Here is a 25,395-nt window from a genome sequence, read left to right on the forward strand (position 1 = left end):
GATCATGTTTTAAAACCACTTTTATTAGTTTCCTATTGCTGCTGTAATAAATTACCACAACTTAATGGCTTAAAAGCCACACAAATTTAATATCTTACAGTTCTGCAAATCAAAAGTCTGAAATGGATCTCACTGTGCTAAAATTCTGGAGGCTGTAGGAGAGAGTCTGTTTTTTTGCCTTTTCTGGCTGTTAAAAGCTGCCAGCATTCCTTGGCTCCTGGCAGTTCTATTTGCATCTTCAAAGCCAGCAATGGCTGGTCAAGTCTTTCTCTTGTCTCATCACTCTTACACAAACTCTGCTAAATCTCCCTTCCACATTTGAAAAATCTTTGTGATTACTTTAGGCCCACCCAGATAAATCAGAAAATAATCTCCTTTTTCAAGGTCAGCTACTTCGAAACTTTCTTTCTGCAACCTTAATTCCTCCTTGCCATGCAACGTAATGTAATCACAGGTTCTGGGAATTAAGCTATGGACATCTTTGAGGAGCCATTATTCTGCCTCATACCAGTACAGGGTGTTAGCTTGAAAGGACAACGCAGACTCAGTTAAATTACTAGATCTGTAAATACATGCCTTTTTCCATCAAGAAATTAAGGCAGCTGGGCCTTATGCCCTGAGACATTGCTTCTTTTGGATTTATAAAATAACAAAATGTGTTGATTAATGGTCTATGAGTAAATATAATTTCTTCTGTGACTATCAGTGATATATATGGGGAAGCACATATCAGCTTATTCTTGTTCTTTAAATTACTACCCCTGTACTTCATGTAATAGTATTTGCTAGTGGTAATGCGCTTTTATAGATGTAAATTAATGTGGAATAACAGCTTTGTTTCTACAAAATTAGAGTGGTATTAGTTTTTGAAATAAGGTCTCTTTTCTGTTGTCCTAAGTCCACTGAGTATCAAGAGTTAAATAATAGAAAAGCCTGGCCAGGCGCAGTGGCTCACACCTATAATCCCAGCACTTTGGGAGGCCGAGGCAGGCAGATCACGATGTCAGGAGATCAAGACCATCCTGGCTAACGTGGTGAAACCCCATCTTTACTAAAAATACAAAAATTAGCCAGGCGTGGTGGCAGGTGCCTGTAATCCCAGCTACTTGGGAGGCTGAGGCAGGAGAATCACTTCAACCCAGGAAGCGGAGGTTGCAGCGAGCCAAGATCACGCCACTGCACTCCAGCCCAGGTGACAGGGCAAGACACTGTCTCAAAAAATAATAAGAAGAAAATAATAATAATAATAATAATAATAGAAAAGCCTTAAAGTTTTACCTTTTTTCTTAGGGAATCAAGTTAAAAGAGCTGTTAAAGCTCTTTTTTCTACGATAAGTAAGTGTTGGGTAAATCCCAATTTTCTCACAGTCAGTTGAACTGCAAGAAGCTGGAGGCAATTGGCAGGCCTCTGTTAAGTCCCACCTTTGACTCAGCTCTGGCTGAAGGATCATACCTGGCAAGAGAGTGTAAAACACACTTTGATTTTTTCTATTGTTTATCCTTTTAATGATCTTAATAGACTCAAAACATGCCATCATTTTGTGTTTGGCTCATTTCATATTCAGAGGAGTTTATTACTCTTTCAGTAGTTGGTTGGTTGGTTGGTTGGTTTTTTGTTTTTTTTGAGACAGGATCTCACCTTTTCGCCCAGACTAGAGGGCAGTGTTGCAGTCTTGGCTCACTGCAACCTCCACCTCCCAGGTTCAAGTGATTCTCCTGCCTCAGCATCCCAAGTAGCTGGGATTACAGGTATGCACCATCACACCTGGCTAATTTTTGTATATTTAGCAGAGATGTGGTTTCTCCATGTTGGCCAGGCTGGTCTGGAACTCCTGACCTCAGGTGATCCTTTGGGAGGCCTTGGCCTCCCAAAGTGCTAGGATTATAGGCATGAGCCACTGAACCTGGCCTCTTTCAGTAGTCATTAAATGATCTTGCTTATGGTGCTTCTTATCCCTATTTATTATCCTCATTGATTTTAATAAATATTTTTCTCTTTTTAATTGATTCATATAAATAGACTGACCTGAGAGATATAGGTTCAGTTCAGAGCACCACAATAAAGTGAATATCATAATAAAGCGAGTCACATAAAAGTCTTAGTTTCTTAGTGCATATAAAAGTTCTGTTTACACTATGCTGTAGTCTGTTATGTGTACAATAGCATTATGTCTTTTAAAAAAGTAATACTTTAATTTAAAAATACTTGATTGCTAAAAAATGCTAATAGTAATCTGAGTCTTCAGTGAGTCGTAATCAGTTTTGGCTTCTGTAGGGTCTTGCCTTGATATTGGTGGTTGCTAGAGGTAGGACTGGCAGTAGCAATTCTTAAGATAACAGTGAAATTTGCCGCATTGATTGACACTTCCCTTCATGAAAGATTTCTCTGTAGTATGTGATGCTGTTTGATAACATTTTACCTACAGCAGACCTTCTTTTCAAAATTACAGTCATCCTCTCAAACCCTGCTACTGCTTTATCAACTAAGTTTAAGGAAAATTCAAAATCTTTTGTCCTTTTAACAATGTTCACAACATCTTTACCAGGAGTGGATTCTACCTCAAGAAACCACTTTCTTTCCTCATCCGTAAGAAATAACTCCTTACACATTCAAGTTTTTTTAAATGAGATTCTAGCAATTCAGTCACATCTTTAGGCTACACTTATCATTCTAGTTCTCTTGCTATTTCCACAACTCTGTAGTTACTTCTTCAAGTGAAGTCTTGAACCCCTCAGAGTCATTCATGAGAGTTGGAATCAACTTCTTCCAATCTCCCGTTAATATTGATATTTTGACCTCCTCCCATGAAACATGAATGTTCTGGATGGCATCTAGAATGGTGAATACTTTTTGAACATTTCAATTTACTTTGCCTGGATCCATCAGAGAAGTTGTTATCAGTGATGGGTTTCCAAGTTACCAGGGGCGAACCATACAGATCTTCAGCAACCTCAACTCTTGCGTTCTTAGAGGAAGGAATTCTACTGAGGGACGTAAGGCAGAAAAAGAGACTGAGGCAAGTTTTAGAGTAGGAGTGAAAGTTTATTATTAAAAAGCTTTAGAGTGGGAATGAAAAGAAATTAAAATACATTTGAAAGAGGGCCAAGTGGGCATCTTGGAAGACAAGTGCCCCATTTGACCTTGGACTTAGGGTTTTATATGTTGGCATACTTCCGGCATCTTGCATCCCTGTTCCATTGATTTTTCTTTTGGGGTGAGTTGCCCACATGCACAGTGGCCTGCTAGCACTTGGGAGGGGAGTGTGCGCAGTGTATTTACTGGAGTTGTATGCATGCTTACCTGAGGTGTTCGTCACTTACCAGCCGAATGTCCCTAGGAGGTCATATTTCAGTTAAACTCTGCAATTTTGCCTCTAAATGTGCGTGCCTGAGCCCACTCACCCATCTCCTGGGATCTTATCAGAAAGCTGCTGATCGCTAGTTTCAGGTGTTTCTGTCTATTGGAAGATGGCCTTTCCCTGACACTGGCTGCAACCAATTATTATTTTAGAGAGATAGCGTGAGAGCTATCTGACCATCATCACCTGATGGTTGCCTGACATTCGTGGTGGAGTTGGGAGGATCCCTGTCCTGCCCTGCTCATGCCTGACTAGCTACCTGCTGTAACAAAAGTACTATCTATGGTAGCTGTAGCCATAGGAAATGCATTTCTTCAGTAAAACTTAAAAGTCAAAATTAGTCTTTAAAACAACATGAATCTCCTTGTACATCTCCATCAGAGCTCTTGGAAGACCAGGTGCATTATTAGTGATGAGTAATATTTTAAAAGGAATCTTTTTGTCTGAGCAGTAGGTCTCAACAGTGGGCTTAAAATAGTAAACCATGCCGCAAACAGATATGCTGTTATCCAGGCTATGTTGGTCCATTTCTAGAGCACAGAGAGAGTAGATTGGCGTAATTTAAGGATTACTTAAAAAAAAAAAAAAGTCTTTGATTACTCTCAAAAAAAAGTCACGTCTCTCACTTTATATCAACAGCTAAAAACGGCCAGGTACTGTGGTTCACGCCTATAATCTCCATGCTTTGGGAGGCCAAGGCAAAAGGATCACTTGAGGTCAGGAGTTAGAGACTAGCCTGGGCAACATAGTAAGACCCATCTCTACAAAAAAAAATAGCCGGGTGTGGTGGTGCATGCCTGTAGTCCCAGCTACTCATGAGGCTGACTGAGTCTGCAGGATCACGCCCAGCCAAGAAACGTGACTTCTGCTTTCAGTTGAACACTTAGAGACAATTGTAGGGTTCTTAGTTGTACTAATTTCAGTATCATTGGGTCTAAGGGAATGGGGACGCCTGAGGAGAGGGAGAGAGACGGGGAACAGCCAGATAGTGGAGCAGTCAGACCACGTACAACACTTATCAAGTTCACTTTCTTCATAATCTTGAAGTAAAAGACAGTGCTTAAAACTGAATCGTTGAGTTTTGTGAAAAATACTTCATATTGTATTTTTAAAAATATGTATTTTTTAATTTCAGTAGCTTTTGGGTTACAGGTGGTTTTGGTTACATGGGTGAATTCTAAGATTTTATTGCAACTGTCACCCAAGTAGTATATATTGTATCTAGCATATTGTCCTTTTTTTTTTTTCATTTCACCATGGACTATTGAAAATTTTGTTAGGAACTGACATTAGGGCACCCTTGAGCTACCTTGAGCTAAAGGAAATAACTCTTGAATTTTTTTCTCTTTGGCCTAGAGAATGTGATTTGTTTTGTAACTGAATTCATGGGATTGTTAAGGTACAATATTTTGCTTTAGTTTTATTTGTACTAGGATTTTGCTATATTAATACAATGTGAAAAGAATCAAAAGTGTTAGAAATAAATGCATAGAATGTAAGTTTCAAGCATGTGAGTAGAGGATCTCTGCCCCATAAAGAGTTCTGTTGTTGTTATAGGTTCCGTCAGGCTTGTTCATCCCCAGCATGGCTATTGGAGCGATCGCAGGAAGGATTGTGGGGATTGCGGTGGAGCAGCTTGCCTACTATCACCATGACTGGTTTATCTTTAAGGAGTGGTGTGAGGTCGGGGCCGACTGCATTACACCTGGCCTTTATGCCATGGTTGGTGCTGCTGCATGCTTAGGTAATATGGCTGTGTCTGCTTGTGTGTGGATGTTTGCAAGTCTGAGAGAGCCAAGAGAAAGTGGGACACATTCTTGCTTAACTGGTGGGCAGATTGGTTGAGTAAAGGAGGGTGCCAGGAGGAAAAGTTTTAACAGATAAGAAACAGTAGTACTATTAGGGTATTATACAGTACGGGTTTTCTGTCTTACAACATTTGTTAATAAAAGAATTTAATGGCATTGGCATATTGTAATATAACTTAATACACTATGGCAGAAGCCATCTAAGTACAACATAAGCTTAATTTGAATCCTGACCAAAGAGGTCTTTGATTCTTTCATTGTTAAGGATCTTGGCTTACTTATAACAACTATAGCATGATACCTAAGATTAGCATTGCAACAAAGTTTCAGAGTAGCTTTACTTTGGTTCTGAAATGATTTATTGTTAGCCTTAGTAAAAGATGTATTTACCCATGCTCCATCATCTAAGGTGTATTTGTAACAAAATGAGAAAAGGTAACTATTCATTTTAATGAGAAGAAAAGCAAAATACCTACATTAAATACTTGAGTCTATTTAATGTCTGTTGGGGCGGGAAAAAATGGTTATTGCTTTTCATATTTAAAATATTAGCTAAACTCTGGTTATAATATTAATGGTTGCCATTTTGACCAGTTTTGTTTAGTGAATAAAAATTATGTGATTATTGATCTTTAAAAATGTAATATCAATTAAAAGGAAAGGACAGAATCATTTTCACCAAAGTAGCAAGTGTTTATTAAATGTCCACTTTCTTTTTAGCATTGTGCTAGATACAGTGAATAATACAAAAAGAACATGGACCCAATCTCAACTCTAATCAAGTTGAGGAGACAAGACGAACACTGAGAATACAATAGTGAGGAATATTAACGAATATATACAAGGTTAAAAGAGTCTAAGTATGGTAGGAATATAGGGGAAGAAAGAGCTGAAATACTTCAGGAAGAGTAGAACATGAGCTTTATTTAAAAGATTGGCAGAATTTAAGGAAAAGGTGACTTTGTTGAAGACTATAATGTGAAGACAAAGGAACGAGGATGGGAATAAATTTTGTATTCATGAGGCTTTGAAGAAATTGACTCTAGAGAGTACATTTTGGGTACTTTTGGGAAATAAAGTTGGATTAGTGAGAAGGAACAGATTATGAAAAGACAAGAAACCTGATTAATGTCAGGATGATTCTATATTTGAAGTTGGTCAGATTTATGGCATTCCTAGCTTTGCCATTTTTAGTTTGATGACTTTGAGAAAGTTCCTTCTTGAAGTTTTAATTTTCTGTATGTAAAAAGGAATAACAGCTGGTGATCTGCTAGGATTGTTTTGAGGATTATATGAGATAAAATGCATGTAAAGCTGTTATAATAGTGCCTGGTAAAATAAGTGCCTAGTTTGAAAAACAAGTCTTTGTAAACTGATTAGGACATGCCTGGTATAGGGTAGAGTATGTAATATATGGTAGGATCTGTCTCCTTGCTATTTTTAGGTAAAAAACAAAAGGAAGAGCTTGAGCTTAATACAGTATGAACTGACAAGCCCTGGTAGGTTTTCGAGCAAAAGAGCAACACAGTAAAAGTAGTACTTAGGAAAGATTAACCAGGGAACATGGCTTATACAGTGGTAATGGGGCCTGGAGTCATGGAGGTAAGATAAAATGGTATTATAATTAAGGAATAGCCAGGCACGATGGCACATGCATGTAATGCCAGCTACTGGAGAGGCTGAGGTGGGAGGATCATGGGAGCCCAGGAGTTTGAGACCAGCCTGGGCAACTGAGTGAGACCCCAAATCTTAAAAAATACAAAGTAAAAAAGGAATAAAGTCATGAGGGCTTGGACTGGGTTGATAACAGTGAGAATACTGAGAAAGGGACCACAGGCAGTGTGAACACCATAGGCAGAGCTCACTGCAGCCTCAACCCCCTGCCCAAACGAGCCTCCTACCTCAGCCTCCCAAGTAGCTGGGACCACAGACATACACCACCATGCCTGACTACTTTTTTTAGTTTTTATTTTTGTAGAGACAGGGTCTCACTGTATTGCCCAGGCTGGTCTCAAACTCCTGGACTTAAGTGATCTTCCTGCCTTGGCCTCCCAAAGTGCTGAGATTACAGGCATGAGCCACTGTGCCTGGCCCAAATAGTTTTCTGTGAGTGGGTATTACTTGCATCGTTAGTGTAAATCAAAGGCATCAAAATATTTTACTGTTTTTGAAAAAAATTTAGAGGAGAAATTTATTATATTAATATTCTACCCGTATATGAGTTTAATTTGTAAATTATAGCAAAGATAAGCATGATGTGCTTTACTAAATTCCTTAATAATTAGAATAAGCTTTTATAAGGGTGAAATTATGTCTTTGCTACAGTGCTAAACCAAAATGGCAAAATTGTTTTAGTTGGTAAGCTTTGATTTTTTTAAATATGAAATAAACAGGTTTTTAAAATGTTATTTTAATAGTCTTCTCTGTTATAAACAAAGAAAATTGGTGTTTCTCTAGAGCTTATTAAAAGTAGTGATTATTGTCCTAAAAGAGGAGCAGTTTTAGATGATAATGCTTTTCCCTGACTGAGTTCTATTTGCCATTTAGTTTTAACTGCCTAGTGCAAAAATTCTAATAAAATGTAATGATGAGGATCCTGTCCTTCCTGACCATTGGGTGCTTACTTTTTTCAGGTGGTGTGACAAGAATGACGGTCTCCCTGGTGGTTATTGTTTTTGAGCTTACTGGAGGCTTGGAATATATTGTTCCCCTTATGGCTGCAGTCATGACCAGTAAATGGGTTGGAGATGCCTTTGGCAGGGAAGGCATTTATGAAGCACACATCCGATTAAATGGATACCCTTTCTTGGATGCAAAAGAAGAATTCACTCATACCACCCTGGCTGCTGACGTTATGAGACCTCGAAGGAACGATCCTCCCTTAGCTGTCCTGACACAGGACAATATGACAGTGGATGATATAGAAAACATGATTAATGAAACCAGTTACAATGGATTTCCTGTCATAATGTCAAAAGAATCTCAGAGATTAGTGGGATTTGCCCTCAGAAGAGACCTGACAATTGCAATAGGTACCCTTTCAAATATATATGTATGTATATATGAGATGGATTTCTGGAAGAAAGGAAAGCAATAAGCAATAACATTTAATGGATTAGATTTGTGGGGGCAAGGGACGTTATTTTATGTTCCTTAAAATCTAATGTTCTTTAGGAAAGGAAGGTATGCTTCAGTGGATGGTTTTCTGCTAAATACAGTTTTGTCTTTTGATCTGGCATTGTACCGGAAATTAGAGTCAGATTCTTTTCCCACTCCGATAAGCCTTGATAAGTTGATCTTGGTTATTCAAAACAGCATGTAATATAAGACCTTAGCTAAATGCATTCAGCCAAATACATTCTTGTATTTAATAAAGTTGGTTTATTGGAATACAAGTTATTGAAAATCTCATCTTCATCAGTCTCATAAAATTAGAATAACACTTTTGCTTTATCAGTCTTCGGAGTTAGAATTATAATATTAATTTATAATATCTGATTTAAAGTGACAATCACTGAGATTTTTATTTCCGATCAAATGCCAGGTTGAAAAAGTATAATGTATCAGTCCTGTTGTGTTTTATGCAGACTTTCCTGAAAATACTGTTTAAAGGTATTAGCCATAGTATATTTCTTGGAGATAAATTAAACTTTCTATAGTTCTGTTTCTCTAAAATTTGTTTTTCTCTTTACCTTATAGTCCTACAATATTGATGAGGAGACCATTAAGACTTAATATTTTTTTGACACAATCTTATATCTCTTCCTCCAACCCCTAAAAAGTGACTGAGGATAGGTACATCAAGCCATTGCTTTGTTACTCCCCAGTTTTTAGTACCGGACCCTGAATGGAAGTGTCAAGCCTTTGGCCTGTCTGAAAGGTCATTCCTGTGAGCATATCATCTCCCTTCCAGCTTACCTCTGTGGCCATTGCAAAAGGACTTAAAAATAATTTTTGTGCCATTTGAATGGCAGAAGACCAGACAGTGTATGTGGGGGAGTGTTTCTCAAATCAAACTGGAAACTTTAATTTGTAAGAACCGTTAAGCAGAGAGAGAAAAAAGAAAGGAAAAGAAAAAAGATCCTACAGAGAACACCCTGTTCAGTTTGGGAACAGGCTACAGCTTTAGATTTTTCAAGGCCTAACAATCCCATCATTCTAAATTTTACTTAGTTAATACAATAGTAGTTGCCAGAGCTGATGACAAAGTATTTTGTCATGCTTGGCTCCGTTCAAGCATTTTAGTTTTTTAGCCATTACCATGGCTAGACCTAGTCAGAAAAGAATTTCATTGTTTAAGATTCCCATTCTCTAGTTTTTACTAGTAGCCAGCCAAAGAAAAGAAAAAGGAGGTCAGAATTTCGGTATTTACATAGAAATGTAAGGGGAAAAGGCCAGGCATGTTTTTAAAGTGTGGAAATTAAGAACTATTCATTATCCCACTGATTATGTGGATGTATTTTTTAAAGTTTTGTCACTGTCTTGAGAGAGAGAATATTGAGATAAGAGATAAGGTTGGTTTAAGGGAATGAGGGTACTTTCTATAGGTGAGGTGCCAAGCCATGTCATCAGAAATGTTAGTCACATGACTTTTTAAGCACACCTTAAATGTTTTACCGTGTATGTTTTTGTAAAGTTTTAAATTTTTAACTGGGAAAAACAGACCTGTATATTAGGTTTTATATATATATATATATAAATTTAAAATTACATATATATGTTTACATATGTAATTTTTATATGGGAGAGATATATATTTATATATCCTCTGTAAAAAATACATATCTATATATGAAAATTATATTATGTAAATGTTAATTTATAATTAATTATATAAATATTAACAATTATATATAGGTTATATATATAGAAAACCTAGTGTACGGATCTGTATATAAATTAAAAATGTATGTGTTATATATAGTTACATCATATAATACATATAATTGATATATATAAGGATAAATGCTTTATTGAAAGACAAAAAAATTTCCACGCTGTCTCATAAAATAAGATGGTTGACATATGCTAAACTAGATAGATTCCCGTTTCATACTAAAGCAGAATGTTGTAAAATATTAAATCCAAATGAGATGTCTCAGATTAGGGCCATTTCAACAGGAATGCTGAGACTTTAAAAAAAAAAAAGTCTGAGGCCGGGCATGGTGGCTCATGCCTGTAATCCCAGCACTTTGGGAAGCTGAAGCAGGTGGATCACTTGAGGCCAGGAGTTTGAGACCAGCCTGGCCAATGTGGTGAAATCCCGCCTCTACTAAAATACAAAAAAATACATGGATATGGTGACGCATGCCTATAATTCCAGCTACTTGGGAGGCTGAGGCAGGAGAATCACTTGAACCTGGGAGATGGAGGTTGCAGGAAGCCCTACCACTGCACTCCAGCCTGGGCGAAGAGCAAAACCCTGTCTCAAAAAAAAAAAGCCTGAATTATATCAGAAAATGAAAACTGTAATGTTGTTCTCTGTTTCAGAGGCCCTTGAATGAATAGCACTAAAAATATTTTTTTAAAAATGAAGAAAGTGAAAATTGTAGTGTTCTTTATTTCAAAGGCCCTTGAATGAATAGCATCAAAAATATTTTAAACGGGAGGCCAGGGTGGGAGGTTTGTGTGGCACCAGGAAATCAAGACCAGCTTGGGTAACATTGCAAGACCTTTGTCTCTACCAAAAAAAAAAAAAAATTGGCTGGGTGTGGTGGTGCCACCTGTAGTCCTAGCTACTGGGAACGTTGATGCAGGAGGATCCCTGGGACTCTAGAGTCCAGAGTGAGACCCTGTCTCTAAAACAAACAAACAAACAAAAACTGTATTTATGTAAAAGTAATACTTGTTTTTTTAAATTTTATTTATTTTTAATTGATAAAAATTGTATGTATGTTTATGTGATATAAATATTGTGGAATGATTAAATCAGGCTAATTAACTCAGATTTTTTTTTGTATGTGGGGAGAATATCTAAAATCCCTCTCCTTAGCAATTTCCAAATGAAATGAAAGAATAAAAGTGATTTATTTTTTTCAGACAGCATCTCACCCTGTTTCTCAGGCTGGAATGCAGTGGCACGATCTTGGCTTACTTCATCCTCAACTTCCCTGGCATCTGGTGATCCTCCCACTTCACTCTCCTAATTAGCTAGGACTACAGGCATGCGCCACCATGACTGGCTAATTTTTGTATTTCTTGTATAGGCAAGGTTTTGCCATGTTGCCCAGGCTGGTTTCAAGCTCCTGGGCTCAAACGATCCACCTGCCTCAGCCTCCTGAAGTGCTGGGATTACAAGTGTGAGCCACCAAACCTGGCGAAAAGTGTTATTTTTTTAAATGACAAATTTAAGTCAAAGAGATTGAATGTTCACTTCTGGTACTTTGTATATAAGAGAAACATTCCATTAAATAATTTTTTAAAAATTTCTAAAATTACATATTTTGTCATTAAATGTTTAAACAATCAGTACAATTTCATTGATACAGTGTTTGTTATTTTGTCGGTGTTTAAGATTGATAATTGGGGTTAGTTTTAATTCAGAATGTTACTCTATTTAATGTCACACTTCACATCTTTTTATTTTGTATATCTATTAACGAATTATTTTAGCTATAGTTATTATTGTTTTAGAGATGAGGTCTTCTATGTTGCCCAGGGTAGACTTGAACTCCTGGCCTTCAGCAATCCCCTCTCCTCAACCTCCGGAGCAGCTGGGATTAGAGACGTGTGCCACTGTACCTGGCCTGCTGTAGTTATTCTTAATTCTTCTGTCTTTCAACTTTTATCCTAGAGTTAGAAATGATTTACAAACCCTACTGCAGTTTTAGAGCATTATGAATTTGACTATATATTTCTTATAACAACTTAACTTCAGTTGCTTACAAAATCTACAGAGTTTTTACTCTCCGTCCACATTTTATACTATTGATGTCACACTTTACATTTTTTTATTTTGTGAATCCATTAATGATACTTCTAGTAGTTTTTACACTCCACTATTCAGTTGTCAGACACCTTTCAGTTGTTAGATTGTTATGAGCTAAAAGCAACTTAATGGGTATTTTTCAAAAATCATTTATGTCAGTTGCTAATGGACTTCTTTTCTATGCCATGATCATGCTTTTTTTATTTTTGAGACAGAGTTTCACTCTTGTTGCCTGGGCTGGAGTGCAATGGCGCAGCCTCGGCTCACTGCAACCTCCGCCTCCTGGGTTCAAGAGATTCTCCTGCCTCAGCTGGGATTACAGGCATGCGCCACCATGCCGGATAATTCTGTATTTTTAGTAGAGACAGGGTTTTTACCATATTGGCCAGGCTGGTCTCGAACTCCTGACCTCAGTTGATCTGCCCACCTTGGCCTCCCAAAGTGCTGGGATTACAGACGTGAGCCACTGCGCCCGGCTTGATCATGCTTTTAAGGTGGTTGAGTAAGTACTAGTTGCTGGGGCTTTACTTAGTGCCTTCCTACTCAAATGTGTTAGAACATAGTTAAGAAGTCTGTAGTGTTCAAAAGGAGTGAAAAGCAGTGCAGTGTTTGCAGTAATATCTGCTTCTCAATTTAGGACTGATGCTTATTATGGCTTAAATGTTTTTGTAGTAAAATTTGTGTTCAAAATATATATATTTTTTTCTTTTTGCGACAGAGTCTTGCTTTGTCACCCAGGCTGGAGTGCAGTGGTATGATCATGGCTCACTGCAGCCCTGACCTTCCGGGCTCAAGCGATCTTTCCACAGCCTCCCAATTAGCTGGGGCCACCATCATGCTCGGCTAATTTTTTTTTTTTTTTTTTTTTGTAGAAACAAGGTTTCCCTATGTTGCCCAGGCTGGTCTTGAACTGTAGGGCTCATGTGATACTCCTGCCTCGGCCTCCCAAAGTGTTAGGATTACAAGCCTGAGCCACCATGACCAGCCAAAATACTTTCACTGTAACAAATATCATATCTGTATATACTCAGTTTTAATACTAACTCAAAGTAGAAACATAAAGCTGAATGACTATTTTATTTTCAGATTCTCTCCATTGAGTTTCCTTCTCCATCTTGTGTGATCTCTGAACTTTTCTCCATCTTTGCCACTTCTTGTCTAGCACTTTTTTTTTTTTTTTTTTTTTTTTTTTGTGTTTTTTTTTTTTTTTTTTTTTTTTTTTTATTATACTTTAAGGTTTTAGGGTACATGTGCACAATGTGCAGGTTTGTTACATATGTATCCATGTGCCATGTTGATTTCCTGCACCCATTAATTCGTCATTTAGCATTAGGTGTATCTCCTAATGCTGTCCCTCCCCCCTCCCCCCACCCCACAACAGTCCCCGGAGCGTGATGTTCCCCTTCCTGTGTCCATGAGTTCTCATTGTTCAATTCCCACCTATGAGTGAGAACATGCGGTGTTTGGTTTTTTGTCCTTGCGATAGTTTACTGAGAATGATGTTTTCCAGTTTCATCCATGTCCCTACAAAGGACACGAACTCATCATTTTTTATGGCTGCATAGTATTCCATGGTGTATATGTGCCACATTTTCTTAATCCAGTCTATCGTTGTTGGACATTTGGGTTGGTTCCAACTCTTTGCTATTGTGAATAGTGCCGCAATAAACATACGTGTGCATGTGTCTTTATAGCAGCATGATTTATAGTCCTTTGGGTATATACCCAGTAATGGGATGGCTGGGTCAAATGGTATTTCTAGTTCGAGATCCCTGAGGAATCGCCACACTGACTTCCACAATGGTTGAACTAGTTTACAGTCCCACCAACAGTGTAAAAGTGTTCCTATTTCTCCACATCCTCTCCAGCACCTGTTGTTTCCTGATTTTTTAATGATGGCCATTCTAACTGGTGTGAGATGGTATCTCACTGTGGTTTTGATTTGCATTTCTCTGATGGCCAGTGATGAAGAGCATTTCTTCATGTGTTTTTTGGCTGCATAAATGTCTTCTTTTGAGAAGTGTCTGTTCATGTCCTCTGCCCACTTTTTGATGGGGTTTTTTGTTTTTTTCTTGTAAATTTGTTTGAGTTCATTGTAGATTCTGGATATTAGCCCTTTGTCAGATGAGTAGGTTGCAAAAATTTTCTCCCATTGTGTAGGTTGCCTGTTCACTCTGATGATAGTTTCTTTTGCTGTAGCACTTTTTTTTTTATCAGCAGTTTATTCAGATTTTTTTTTAGTTCTTTCAACGGTGGAGTGGAAGTAGGCAGCAGGACAGAAGAACTTGAAGCAGAGCACACTGGAGAGGAGAAATTAACAAAGCCTTTACGAAGAAAACGACCCCCCAATATCAGTCTGTGTGCATTATGTGCATAATTGTACTTTCATCTCATCTGTAATGTTCATGACTTTTCTAGAAAATTATACTTTAACATGAGAAAAGAAAAAGAACTAGCTAATTCATAGGGATGGAGGACACAGCATAGTCAAAGCAAGGATGAAACTCTCTTTAGTGCCACCTCCAGTGCAGAATAAGTAACATTCAGCAGAGGCAGGTTTCATTTGATAATGGATTCCTATAATAAACTGCACTCAGAATTTGTGCAGGTTTTAAAATCCCATATTCCAAACCCACTTCATTAGCCCCCAAGTTAGAAAACAGCTTCAGTAAAGAAAATTGTACAATGATATAACGTTACCAAAAAATAATTTCTTTCCATGAAGATGATATATTATTGTTGACTTCTAATTCAATCAAATACAAACAATTGCTAAATGGCTTTTTAGTTGACTCCTTTCTTGGTTATGGAGAAGATAGGAAAAAATGAAGGGATCAGAAGTTATAGGATACATTAATTTTTTTTTATCTCCGAATAAACAGGTTGCCTACTTAAAAATCTATCAGTTTAAAAGTGTTGGTCTTTTCTCTCTCTTTTCAGAAAGTGCCAGGAAAAAACAAGAAGGTATCGTTGGCAGTTCTCGGGTGTGTTTTGCACAGCACACCCCATCTCTTCCAGCAGAAAGTCCTCGGCCATTGAAGCTTCGAAGCATTCTTGACATGAGCCCTTTTACAGTGACAGACCACACCCCAATGGAGATCGTGGTGGATATTTTCCGAAAGCTGGGACTGAGGCAGTGCCTTGTAACACACAACGGGTAAGTCTGGTACCACAGGAATCAGTTCACTTGCTAGAATATAGGATCCTTTTTGGTGGAATCTATATAGTTATTTAGGGGAGCATGTGAGTCAGCTCCCAGGTGGGAAAGTCTGTCCTGTGGTATAGTCACAAATATAGGATCAGTCAAATTTCACATTTACTAAAGAATAAGAAAGATGTCATCTGCCTGCTCTTTGCCAAACAGTGACATTTGTAAATAATACTTCAAAGTTAGAAAAGAGGTGCTGAAAGATCTCCAGCATGAAAGCATGTTGAGCTTAGAGTGCTTCTTTTCCTAGGGAAGAGTGGACCTAACCTGCATGGAGCACTGCAAAAACCTGTTTTATTTTTGTAAATGTTTCATTTTTAGTATATAAATTTTAGTACAATGATAAGTTTCTAGATATTTTGCTATTTACTCTTTCAGCCAATATTTGATTTATCATGTAATGAAGGAAAGAATATATACTTAAGTGAAATTTGTAAATTAGCTAAAAATCTCCTTTAACAAATACTTTGTCTCCTTTTGTCTACCTTTCTCTATACACAAATCTTTTATATTTATATAACTGCTAAGGACAAATAAATACTCATGTATTTAAAATGTATACATTGATAATTTATTTTTCCACCTTTTACACATGAACTGCCAGTGTTTCTCCATTGACAGGAATATAGGAAAGAGACAGATGTCACGGGGGTTTTGGAGACCTTAATGCACAGAATTAATTTAGCAAATACACTACTTCGTCACCACTGCTCTCTTTTCCTGGACCTAGGATCTGTTTCTCCATACTTCTTTCTTTAGGACCCTTTATTTCCACTATATATTCTTTCTTGTTGAACTTAAGAATGTTGTTTTATCTGAAAGCAAATACCAGAAAGGCTAGAGAGGAAAAACAGAGGGTATTCTTGGATTATGCATAAACTGGATGGCTAATCCTGAACAGCGTAAAGCTGGTTGAAATTCTAAACACTTAGAGAATCATAGCAGTTTTTTTTTTAACATGTTGTAGAAAACACATTGGTGACAGAATACATGACTCCTGTCCAGAGAAAGGAGAGAAAAAGAACAGAAAGGAAGGAAATTTGTTTATTGAACACCTTCATATTTTCTCATTTAACTTTGCAGGACCTCTGCAAAGTAGGTAGTTATATCCCTACTTGACAGATGTAGTAATTAAAGCTCAAAAAGCTTTAATAATTTGCCCAAAGTCATGTGGTGAACAAGTAATGGTTCAAGGAATCAGACTGTCTTTACTACTTTAAAACCCAGCCTCTTGCTACTGTTTTGCGCTTAAGTGACTGATAGAAATCCTCTTTCTTTGTGATTTCTTAAACTACTAAAGCATTTTCTTGGCCAATATATTAGATTGAGTTAAGAATAGAAATATGAAACTAGAGAATTAGATCTATGTTTAATGTTTTCACTGCACTAATTAAAATAACTCTTTAGGAATATGAAATAAATCATTAAAGAGATAAAGCCCTTAAAGGCAGGGAGTTTAGAATTATTAAATTCTAATAATTTAGATACTGATTGGAGAAGAGATGTATGTCATAAGTTATTATTGTTGCTATTTGTCTTTGTGTAATATTGTTTGATTAAATAATGGCACCAACTTTATTAAGTTTAAAAACTCAGTACTAGTTAAATAGGGCAACTTTTCATAAAGCTTTGCTAGTCCTTGAGCCCTTTTATTTATTAAATGGCTCAACTGGAACCTAAGCTGAGTTGTTACAAACTATTATTTGCTTCAAGTTGTTTTCTGTTCCTGGCATGGCTTTTTCTTTTGTGTACTAACAAATACAAATGTTATTCTATTGAGTTATGGTTAACTATGATCACAGAACTGTTAGGGAATAATTTTCATATTTCAGTTTGTTGATTAATTCCCAGGTATTTGGCAGCATAGATATTAGAAAGGAAAATATTTAAAAGAAAGTGTAAAAATAATGAAGTGTATAGAGCGAGGGGTGGATAGCTAATTAAAATTTTGTCTGGTCCTGCCTGTTCATATGAAAAAAGGGGTTGGACTTTGTTCTAAGGGAATATATTTAATTGCTTTCATCATATTTTCCTTATTTCTGTCTGTCAAGGAAAATAAATTGATACATATATGGGAAGAAAAGAGATCATTTAGGGAAGTGGCTTGTGGGACTTTTGTTTGAAGTGTATTAGGAAGTCAGGTGTTTTTTTTTCTCACTTAAATTGTTTAAAACCCAGAAAATAAATGATATCTTCTGGTTTGTAATGGAGACCATGAAGTTCTGCATAGCTATCATTGATGTGTAGTTCATACTGCATTTTTAGAAGTGGAAAATAGTTATTTGGAGGAAGAGAGATAACAAATCTGGAACCTTAGGTGCAAGGAGAAAAAGAATAGATGAAAGGGAAAGATGTTTGTAAATTATAAAAATTTCAATTAGCTATTGGTTTTCTGCACTTTATATTTTAACTGTGCAGAATTTTTCAAAATCAGTTAATTTTGGTGGAATTAGCAGGTTGTTAATAGGAGTGACTCAGAAAAAAACATTTTGTGACTGTCTAAGTTTGGAAAGTATTGGATTAAATACAATTGAGGTTTCTTTACTATGGAACTCCTCAGAACTGATAATATGTTGATATTCTTTGATTCCCAGATGAGGGGATGGGTAATAGGATACATGGTTTTTCAGACTTGTTTGAAAATGCAACTATTTTTGAGTTGCAGGGAAGGATATAGAAGAACTCATGGGAACTGGTGTTTCTTGGAACATGCTTTGGAAATGCTGGGTTATGCCCTGTTAACTCTTACATCATTAGTTTTTAGCCCAAAAGGAAACAGCAAATAATTTTTTATATGAGCCACATTTTGCACTGATTTTCCTTCTACTCTGTAAAATTACTAAAGCAGCACTCTGACCTTATTATGCTCAAATCGCTCTTCTCCATTAATGTGTGTTTCTCCATCTTTTAGGGCTTTTACTTTATAAACACAGAGATTACTGTGTAAAATTCTAAATTTGCCACTGGATCGTTACACATTTGTAACCTTCCTCATAGTATATTTTGTGATTTGGCAGAGTTTACCAATATAGATGATACTAACTGAAATTAATCATTCTGTATAATTGGATAGAAAAGCATGAGTAAGAATTCAATTGGTGTTATATTTAATTAATTGCCAAGATTTTCACATTTCCTGACTACAACAATAAAATCAAATGAATTGATGGCTTAAAAAAAAGAAACCTCAAATGTTTAGTCAATGAAGAACATCTATTGAATGAGTGAATGTTCATTTTATATAGTGCATTTTCTGAGCTTTTTTGGAGGGGGAAGTTGCTCCCATGCTCTGAGAACTTTTAAGGATCGATACATTATTTTTAACATAATAATGAGAAAACATGAGCAGAGGACCCATTTCTATCCTTCCCATTCTCTATCCTCCTGCTCCCCCACCTCCCACCCCAGCCATCAAGCAAAGTAACTATTTTACACCTGGACATAGCTATAGGAACAGGCTACTTTGAAGTCTCCTAGTGACATCCTTCAAGTCTCAATGTTCAAAGGCAGTTTAACAAGGGAGGTTGACTTAATGAGATCATCAAGGAAATGTCCAGTCATCCTGAAGGGTATTTTGGATGGGATTCCAGAATTTAAAGATTAAAGCTTTTTTAAGGTTTTTTTTTATTTTCACTGTTTATATTGCCACATTAATTTCCATTATAAAACCAGTAACCATAATTTTGTTTTAATTAGCAATCTAATTATTTTCATGTATCCTCATTATGAGAATTTATGTCCATCACTTTGCTTGATGTGATTACAATGACATGCTAAACGAGAAACAATTGTTATTTAGAAAAAAATGCACAAAGTGAAAGTCCTTTTAATCCCTAATCATAAATACATTTTATTAGCTTACTTTAAGAATTGGCAGTCACAGCTCCTGAACATTAGGGAGTGTTTCTTTTGGTCAGCATTATTTATTCAGTGCACATTGCCTTTAATTTTAATTTGAAATTATAGTAAAATCCACGGGAGTTTTTAAGTCTCCTCACAGCCTTTTCCTACCTTTTCACCAAGGTAGATCCAGATGATAGCTGCTGTGTTGTGACATCATAGAAATTAGAAAAATATTTTCCTCTGAGGAAAGAACATTGTAAATGAAACTTTATATATCAGAGGTCTATAGCTATGTATCAATGTGTTTCTTTTGTACTTTGCTTTGTAGTCATCTTCATTCCAAACTTTCATAATTATTATTTTTAATTTAAAAAGAAAAATAACCCACCAATATTGAAGATTAGTATTGTGTTTCTTCTGAAAGTCAGTAGAATTTATGCAAAAGGAACCTGGAACTTTAAATCATTTTTGTTTTTCTGAAGTTCATGAGATTCATTCTTATGGTTCGTGTTTTTATTTTTTCTCTCATTCTTTATCATTATGATTGGAACCTCTTTTAATTTAATTTCTCACACAGTTATTAGCATAATAATCTGTTTCAGGATTGTCTTGGGGATCATCACAAAGAAGAACATATTAGAGCATCTCGAGCAACTAAAGCAGCACGTCGAACCCTTGGTGATTAGATATATCAGATCTCCTCATTAGACACCTTAGAAGTCAGGAAGCATGAAACTTGTGAACTGTTGAGTTCTCTCTTTCCCAGATATCTGCTGAACAAAAATATCCTACTATGCTGCCAATTACATTTGTATCTGATAAAATGTGTCTGTAAGATAAATTTACATATGTGTAAAATCCCATTTATAGAAAGTAAGCAAAAGTTAACATCTCTCATCAAATCATTCATTACAATTTCAGAACTGTAAACAGTTTGGTAGTGGAATAAGTGAATATTATTGGACATTCTTAAAGTGAATATGGCAAATCTGTCTACCTCAGTGGATACACTGGTCTCAGAAGACACCTGACTGGTTAAAAATGTCTGACCCATCCCTGCAAGCCCTTTTTTTTTTTTTTTTAAGGTTTCCTGATGTTGTGGTAGTCTTATGGTAGATCTAAGCTCCTAAAGGATTTTAAAGGAGCTTAGCAATTAGAATTGCTCACAGTTAAATGGATTTTTTAATGGGCACACTAACTAGAGTGTAATGTGTATATTATTTGTGATCATAGCATTAGTTCTTTTCCTGCTATACCCTGCATATCTTCAAAGTCACAGTGTGTGTCCTGCCATCTCATTAGTGAATTGTACCTAGATTATGTGTGTGCCCCTTTTGTATGATGTTTCTAGAACGCGATAAGCAGCTTTTAGAGTCAAATGCATTCATTTTAACTGGCTTTATGTCCTAGTGGTTTCATGACTACAAATTTGAATTATCTTACTGCATAACATAAAAAATGTCTGGCTTTAGCAATTAATGCCTGAAATTATTTTGCCCTGCAGTTGTCATACCTGTATGAAACCTGTCCCAGTTTGCTTAAGTGCACAACTGATTGTGTATTCCTGTTGTATGCTAATATTTCACAAGTGTTTCATGCATCCTTTTTTTAAAAACTACTAACCAGAATATTATTGTAGCTACTCATTCATTCTGCTTTCTGCTTCACCTGTAATAATCGTTTAGGACTGCCTTCTGATTTTTCACCTATCTTTTAATGTAAGCATTAATAACTAAGACTTTCATAAAAGCACTGTATCTTAACTTTCCTGGCCTAAATCAAAAAAAAGGAAAACATTGATAAGTGTCCTAGAAACTTGGATTCTTTTATAGATTTGTTCTTGGGGCTCTGATGTTTGGGATTGACGTTCTGTGTTGACCATTTTATGTGCATTTTACCTCAATAGTATGTGCTTTCATGAAGATTCTGATACAAGTGGGCAATCCTTAAATTATCTTTGAAAAGTTGGTTAATTTTGGTTAAAAAAGGGAACGTGGCCAGGCACAGTGGCTCACGCCTGTAATCCCAGCACTTTGGGAGGCCGAGACGGGTGGATCACAAGGTCAGGAGTTGAAGCCCAGTCTGGCCAACATGGTGAAACCCTGTCTCTACTAAAAATAAGCGGGGCATGGTGGCACGTGCCTGTAATCCCAGCAACTTGGGAAGCTGAGGCAGGAGAATTGCTTGAACCGGGACCCAAGAGGGGGAGGTTGCAGTGAGCTGAGATTGCGCCACTGCACTTCAGCCTGGGCTACAGAGCGAGACTCTGTCTCAAATAAATAAATAAATAAATAAATGAAAAAGAGAAAGTATTGAGAGGATTTGGTCATCATTTTACTGCTCTCTTCATGTGATGGAAATCAGTTTTCCTTCTCTAATGGGATCAGTATCATTTCCTAGTCATACATCCATCCATTTTTTGTTACTTTTTTGTTGGCATAATCAAAATAGCTCTGCTTCATTGAGGCATGCAGTCCTCAGACTCTCGGTGAAAAGGCTGTCATACTATTAGTGACCATAGTAACTTTTTATACCAAAGGATGGTTGCTGGATAATTTTAATATCTTTACCAATAAAGTACTTTTTGGAAATACAAAATCAGGCTGCTTGCTTTGCTCTATTCCTGTCAACAAAAAGGATTTAGCTATAGATTTAGCTTCTCCTTTTATTTTCCCTTTTATTTCATAGGAGTTTTCTGTTTATTCCTTTCAGGCGCCTCCTTGGCATTATAACAAAAAAAGATATCCTCCGGCATATGGCCCAGACGGCAAACCAAGACCCCGCTTCAATAATGTTCAACTGAATCTCACAGATGAGGAGAGAGAAGAAACGGAAGAGGAAGTTTATTTGTTGAATAGCACAACTCTTTAACCCGAGGGAGTCGTCTACTTTTTTTTCCTCCTTTACAAAAAAAGAAAGGAAATATAAAAGCCGGGTTTTTGCAACGTGGTTTGCAAATAATGCTGGTGGAATGGAGGCGTTGTTTGGGGAGAGAGAGAGAAGGAAAGGAGTGAGGTATTTCCCACCTAACAGAAAGCAGCATATCAACTCCTATTGTTCTGCACTGGATGCATTCAGCTGAGGATGTGCCTGATAGTGCAGGTTTGCGCCTCAACGGAGATGACAGCAGAGTCCTCGAGCACCTGGCCTGTTGCTCCAACATTGCAAAGACACATTATCAGTCCCTATTTCTAGAGGGATTACTTTGAATTGAGCCATCTATAAAACTGCAAGGTCTTGCCCTTTTTTTTAATCAAAACTGTTCTGTTTAATTCATGAATTGTATAGTTAAGCATTACCTTTCTACATTCCAGAAGAGCCTTTATTTCTCTCTCTCTCTCTCTCTCTCCTGAGCTGTAACAAAGCCTCTTTAAATCGGTGTACCCTTTTGAAGCAGTCCTTTCTCATATTGAGATGTACTGTGATTTTACTGAGGTTTCATCCAAGAAGGGAGTGTTTCTTGTGCCATTAACCATGTAGTTTGTACCATCACTAAATGCTTGGAACAGTACACATGCACCACAACAAAGGCTGATCAAACAGGTAAAATCTCGAAGGAAGCGTGAACGAAATCTCTCATTGTGTGCCGTGTGGCTCAAAACCGAAAACAGTGAAGCTTGGTTTTAAAGGATAAACGGTTTTCTTTTTTGTTTTCCTCTCAGACTTAATGGATAATGTGACCTGGTCTTATGCAAATTTTCTATTTCTAAAACTACTACTATGATATACAAGTGCTGTTCAGCATAATTAAACAAAATGCTGCTGCTTTGACAGTAAAGAGAAGGAAGTATTCTGATTAGCTGTATCTGGTATTAATTGCATGTTAAAACACTGGAATTTTTTAAATTGAAATTAGATCAGTCATTCTTTTCTTTTCTCAAGATATCTCATGGCTGACACTGAAGAAGAAATGTAATTCATAACTTGCACTAAATGTATATTTTTTTCTTAAAAATTTACCATTCTTATTTATATTTTTATGGATTAAAATTTATAAAATACAGATCAGTTAATATTGCACTTAAGTAATTTTACCTTTTTAATGTGATTTTTATAGAATAATTCAACTTACAAATACGGAGATATGAACAAAGTTTACAGTGGGAACAAAGGTTTAAAAAAAGGTTGTGGTTCTCTCTCTGTGATCCAGTGTGTATATAAACCTTTCTCTGATCTTTCACTGCCATCCTCTGGATTATGTCTTCTGACCTGTCCATTTTGACCCATTAACTGGAAAGTTGAAAAACTACATTACTTCGGAGAAAACCGAAAGTTAGTGTTTACCTTCTTAAAAAAAATCAAACAAAAAATTTGAAAACAATAGAATTGCAAAGATAGCAGTTAAAATTTTATCTGAAAGTAACCTTTGAGTCTCGGGCTAGATCACATCCATATTTGAAGTGGTCAATGATGGTTTGAACATTTTTTGCAGGATGAGTTAAAATGCACTGGAGTATATTTGGGATTTTTGTTTTTGGAATTGTCTGTTTTAATCACAGTCTTAATTCACAATTGGCAAAGGCAATTTACTCAAAGGACTGGCTTAAATATTCTGTAATTATGCATTTTTTATAGGAAAATGAAATTTTTGCAAACAGACATTTTCTTTTTTTTTTTTTTGGCTAGAGTGCAGTGGGGCATGGTCTTGGCTCACTGCAGCGTTGACCCCCTGGGCTCAAGTGATACTCCCGCCTCAGCCACCCAAGTAGCTGGCACTACGGGCACACGCCACCATGCCCAGCTAATTTTTTTGTATTTTTAGTAGAGATGGGGTTTTGCCATGTTGCCCAGGCTGGTCTCAACTCCTCAGCTCAAGCAATCTGCCTGCGTAAGCCTCCCAAAGTGGTGGAATTATAGGCGTTGAGCCACTGTGCCTGGCCCAGACAGACATTTTCTGAAACACAACTGGCAATGAGCTGTTTTTACATTTTGAAAGTGATTCTTCACTTCCTAGTTCTTAATTATAATATACCTATTAAGATCTGTAAGATCCTGAAGACTTATAAGATCATGAAGCCATATAAGAATAAGGATTGAAAGTTGAGCAAAATTTTCGGGATTTTGGGAAACATTCCTAGCTGTGCTATCTGCCTAAAATTAGTCCTTATTACTTCTCTCCTTTGACAGACTTCAAGTTTTCTTCATAGCCCTTTCAAAGTTTTTTGGGCCATCCAGAGTAAAATCATTTCTAAATGATAGTTCTGTATATCTCCAACTTGTCTTAAGTGTATTTGCCTATGTGCAAGGTATTGCTAGACTATGAACTCCTCAGCATGGCTGCTGGATAACTTAATTGTCCTGAGTTACTAGCCTTCAAAGGACAAATCGGTTTCTTTGCAGATAGCTTCACAAAACTTTACATGGAGTTTATTTTCCATATTTCCCTTTTCTATTTCTGCTCCTCCTTTCATTGCCCATCTTGCTTCAGAGACTGACATTTCAGGGTGATATTAATTAAAGGATTAATTTTCGTTTTTGGTATATTTCTATCCCTAGCGTGTCTTACTGCTAAAATACAGGAAAAGTGCCGTATTTTTAATGCATTTAGTGGTTTTCTTTGGTGTTATCTGTTCCATTTTTCTTTTTCATACATTGAAGTGTGTCTCCTTTTCAACCAAAATGATGAAATAGTGGAGACCATGAAATTGTTGTGCCTGGCTAATTGGCAAATTAATTTACCAATATAATAAGTGTAGCGCCTTGTTTGAATACCCTTTTTGAGAAGGTATGATGAGAATGGGCAAGGGTGTCAGCATCTCTTCTTCTTAATAATTGTTTTCAGTTTTGGTTCACGAAGAATGCTTAGTTAATCTGTGATGTTGCCTAGAGCTGTATTTATCTGTTTTTATTTATACTAGTGTAGTAAAGCTGCATATCATTACAGTAAAAATGATTACTGTGATGAGTTAATCAGAAAATCTATTAAAATCTATATGACAATGTGTGGTTTGGCCTTTAATTATATCTGTAACAGTCCTCCCTCTTCACTGCTGCCCTACGCAGTGTAGGCCGATATGCCTGGCACAGGGAGCCCCAAAAAGGTAATAATTATAATGCTTCTCTCAGGTTACAGAGCATTTCTACACTTTGCAAGCAAGGAGCAACAGAAGAGTAGATAGATGCTGGATTGACAGCAGAATGTTCATACCAGCAGCAATGGTTTAGCGCCCCCATTTGTCAGTGAAAGCTGCAGGTCCGCAGAAAACTGATTTCATTTCAGCTCACTTTCAAAAGTGATTTTTACGCTAT

At 36.7% G+C, this 25,395-nt stretch overlaps 1 protein-coding gene across 7 annotated transcripts in view; it reads left to right on the top strand.

Moving 5' to 3' along the window:
• Positions 1 to 25,086, top strand: part of CLCN3 (chloride voltage-gated channel 3) — a 103,482-nt gene extending 78,396 nt beyond the window's left edge. For 4 of the 7 annotated variants that reach the window (XM_055276392.2, XM_055276395.2, XM_055276394.2 and 1 more), the window contains 4 exons: positions 4,917 to 5,103; positions 7,801 to 8,199; positions 15,036 to 15,252; positions 21,859 to 25,086. In XM_055276392.2, the coding sequence (XP_055132367.1) occupies positions 4,917 to 5,103; positions 7,801 to 8,199; positions 15,036 to 15,252; positions 21,859 to 21,949 (894 nt within the window). In that variant the 3' untranslated portion in view covers positions 21,950 to 25,086. Of the gene's footprint in view, positions 1 to 4,916; positions 5,104 to 7,800; positions 8,200 to 15,035; positions 15,253 to 19,748; positions 19,825 to 21,858 lie in introns of all 7 variants that reach the window. The other 3 variants (XM_055276387.2, XM_055276388.2, XM_055276393.2) reach the window with 1 other exon arrangement.
• Positions 25,087 to 25,395: the final 309 nt, after the last annotated feature.

Source organism: Symphalangus syndactylus, chromosome 4, assembly GCF_028878055.3.
Source record: "Symphalangus syndactylus isolate Jambi chromosome 4, NHGRI_mSymSyn1-v2.1_pri, whole genome shotgun sequence".
Taxonomy (NCBI): domain Eukaryota; kingdom Metazoa; phylum Chordata; class Mammalia; order Primates; family Hylobatidae; genus Symphalangus; species Symphalangus syndactylus.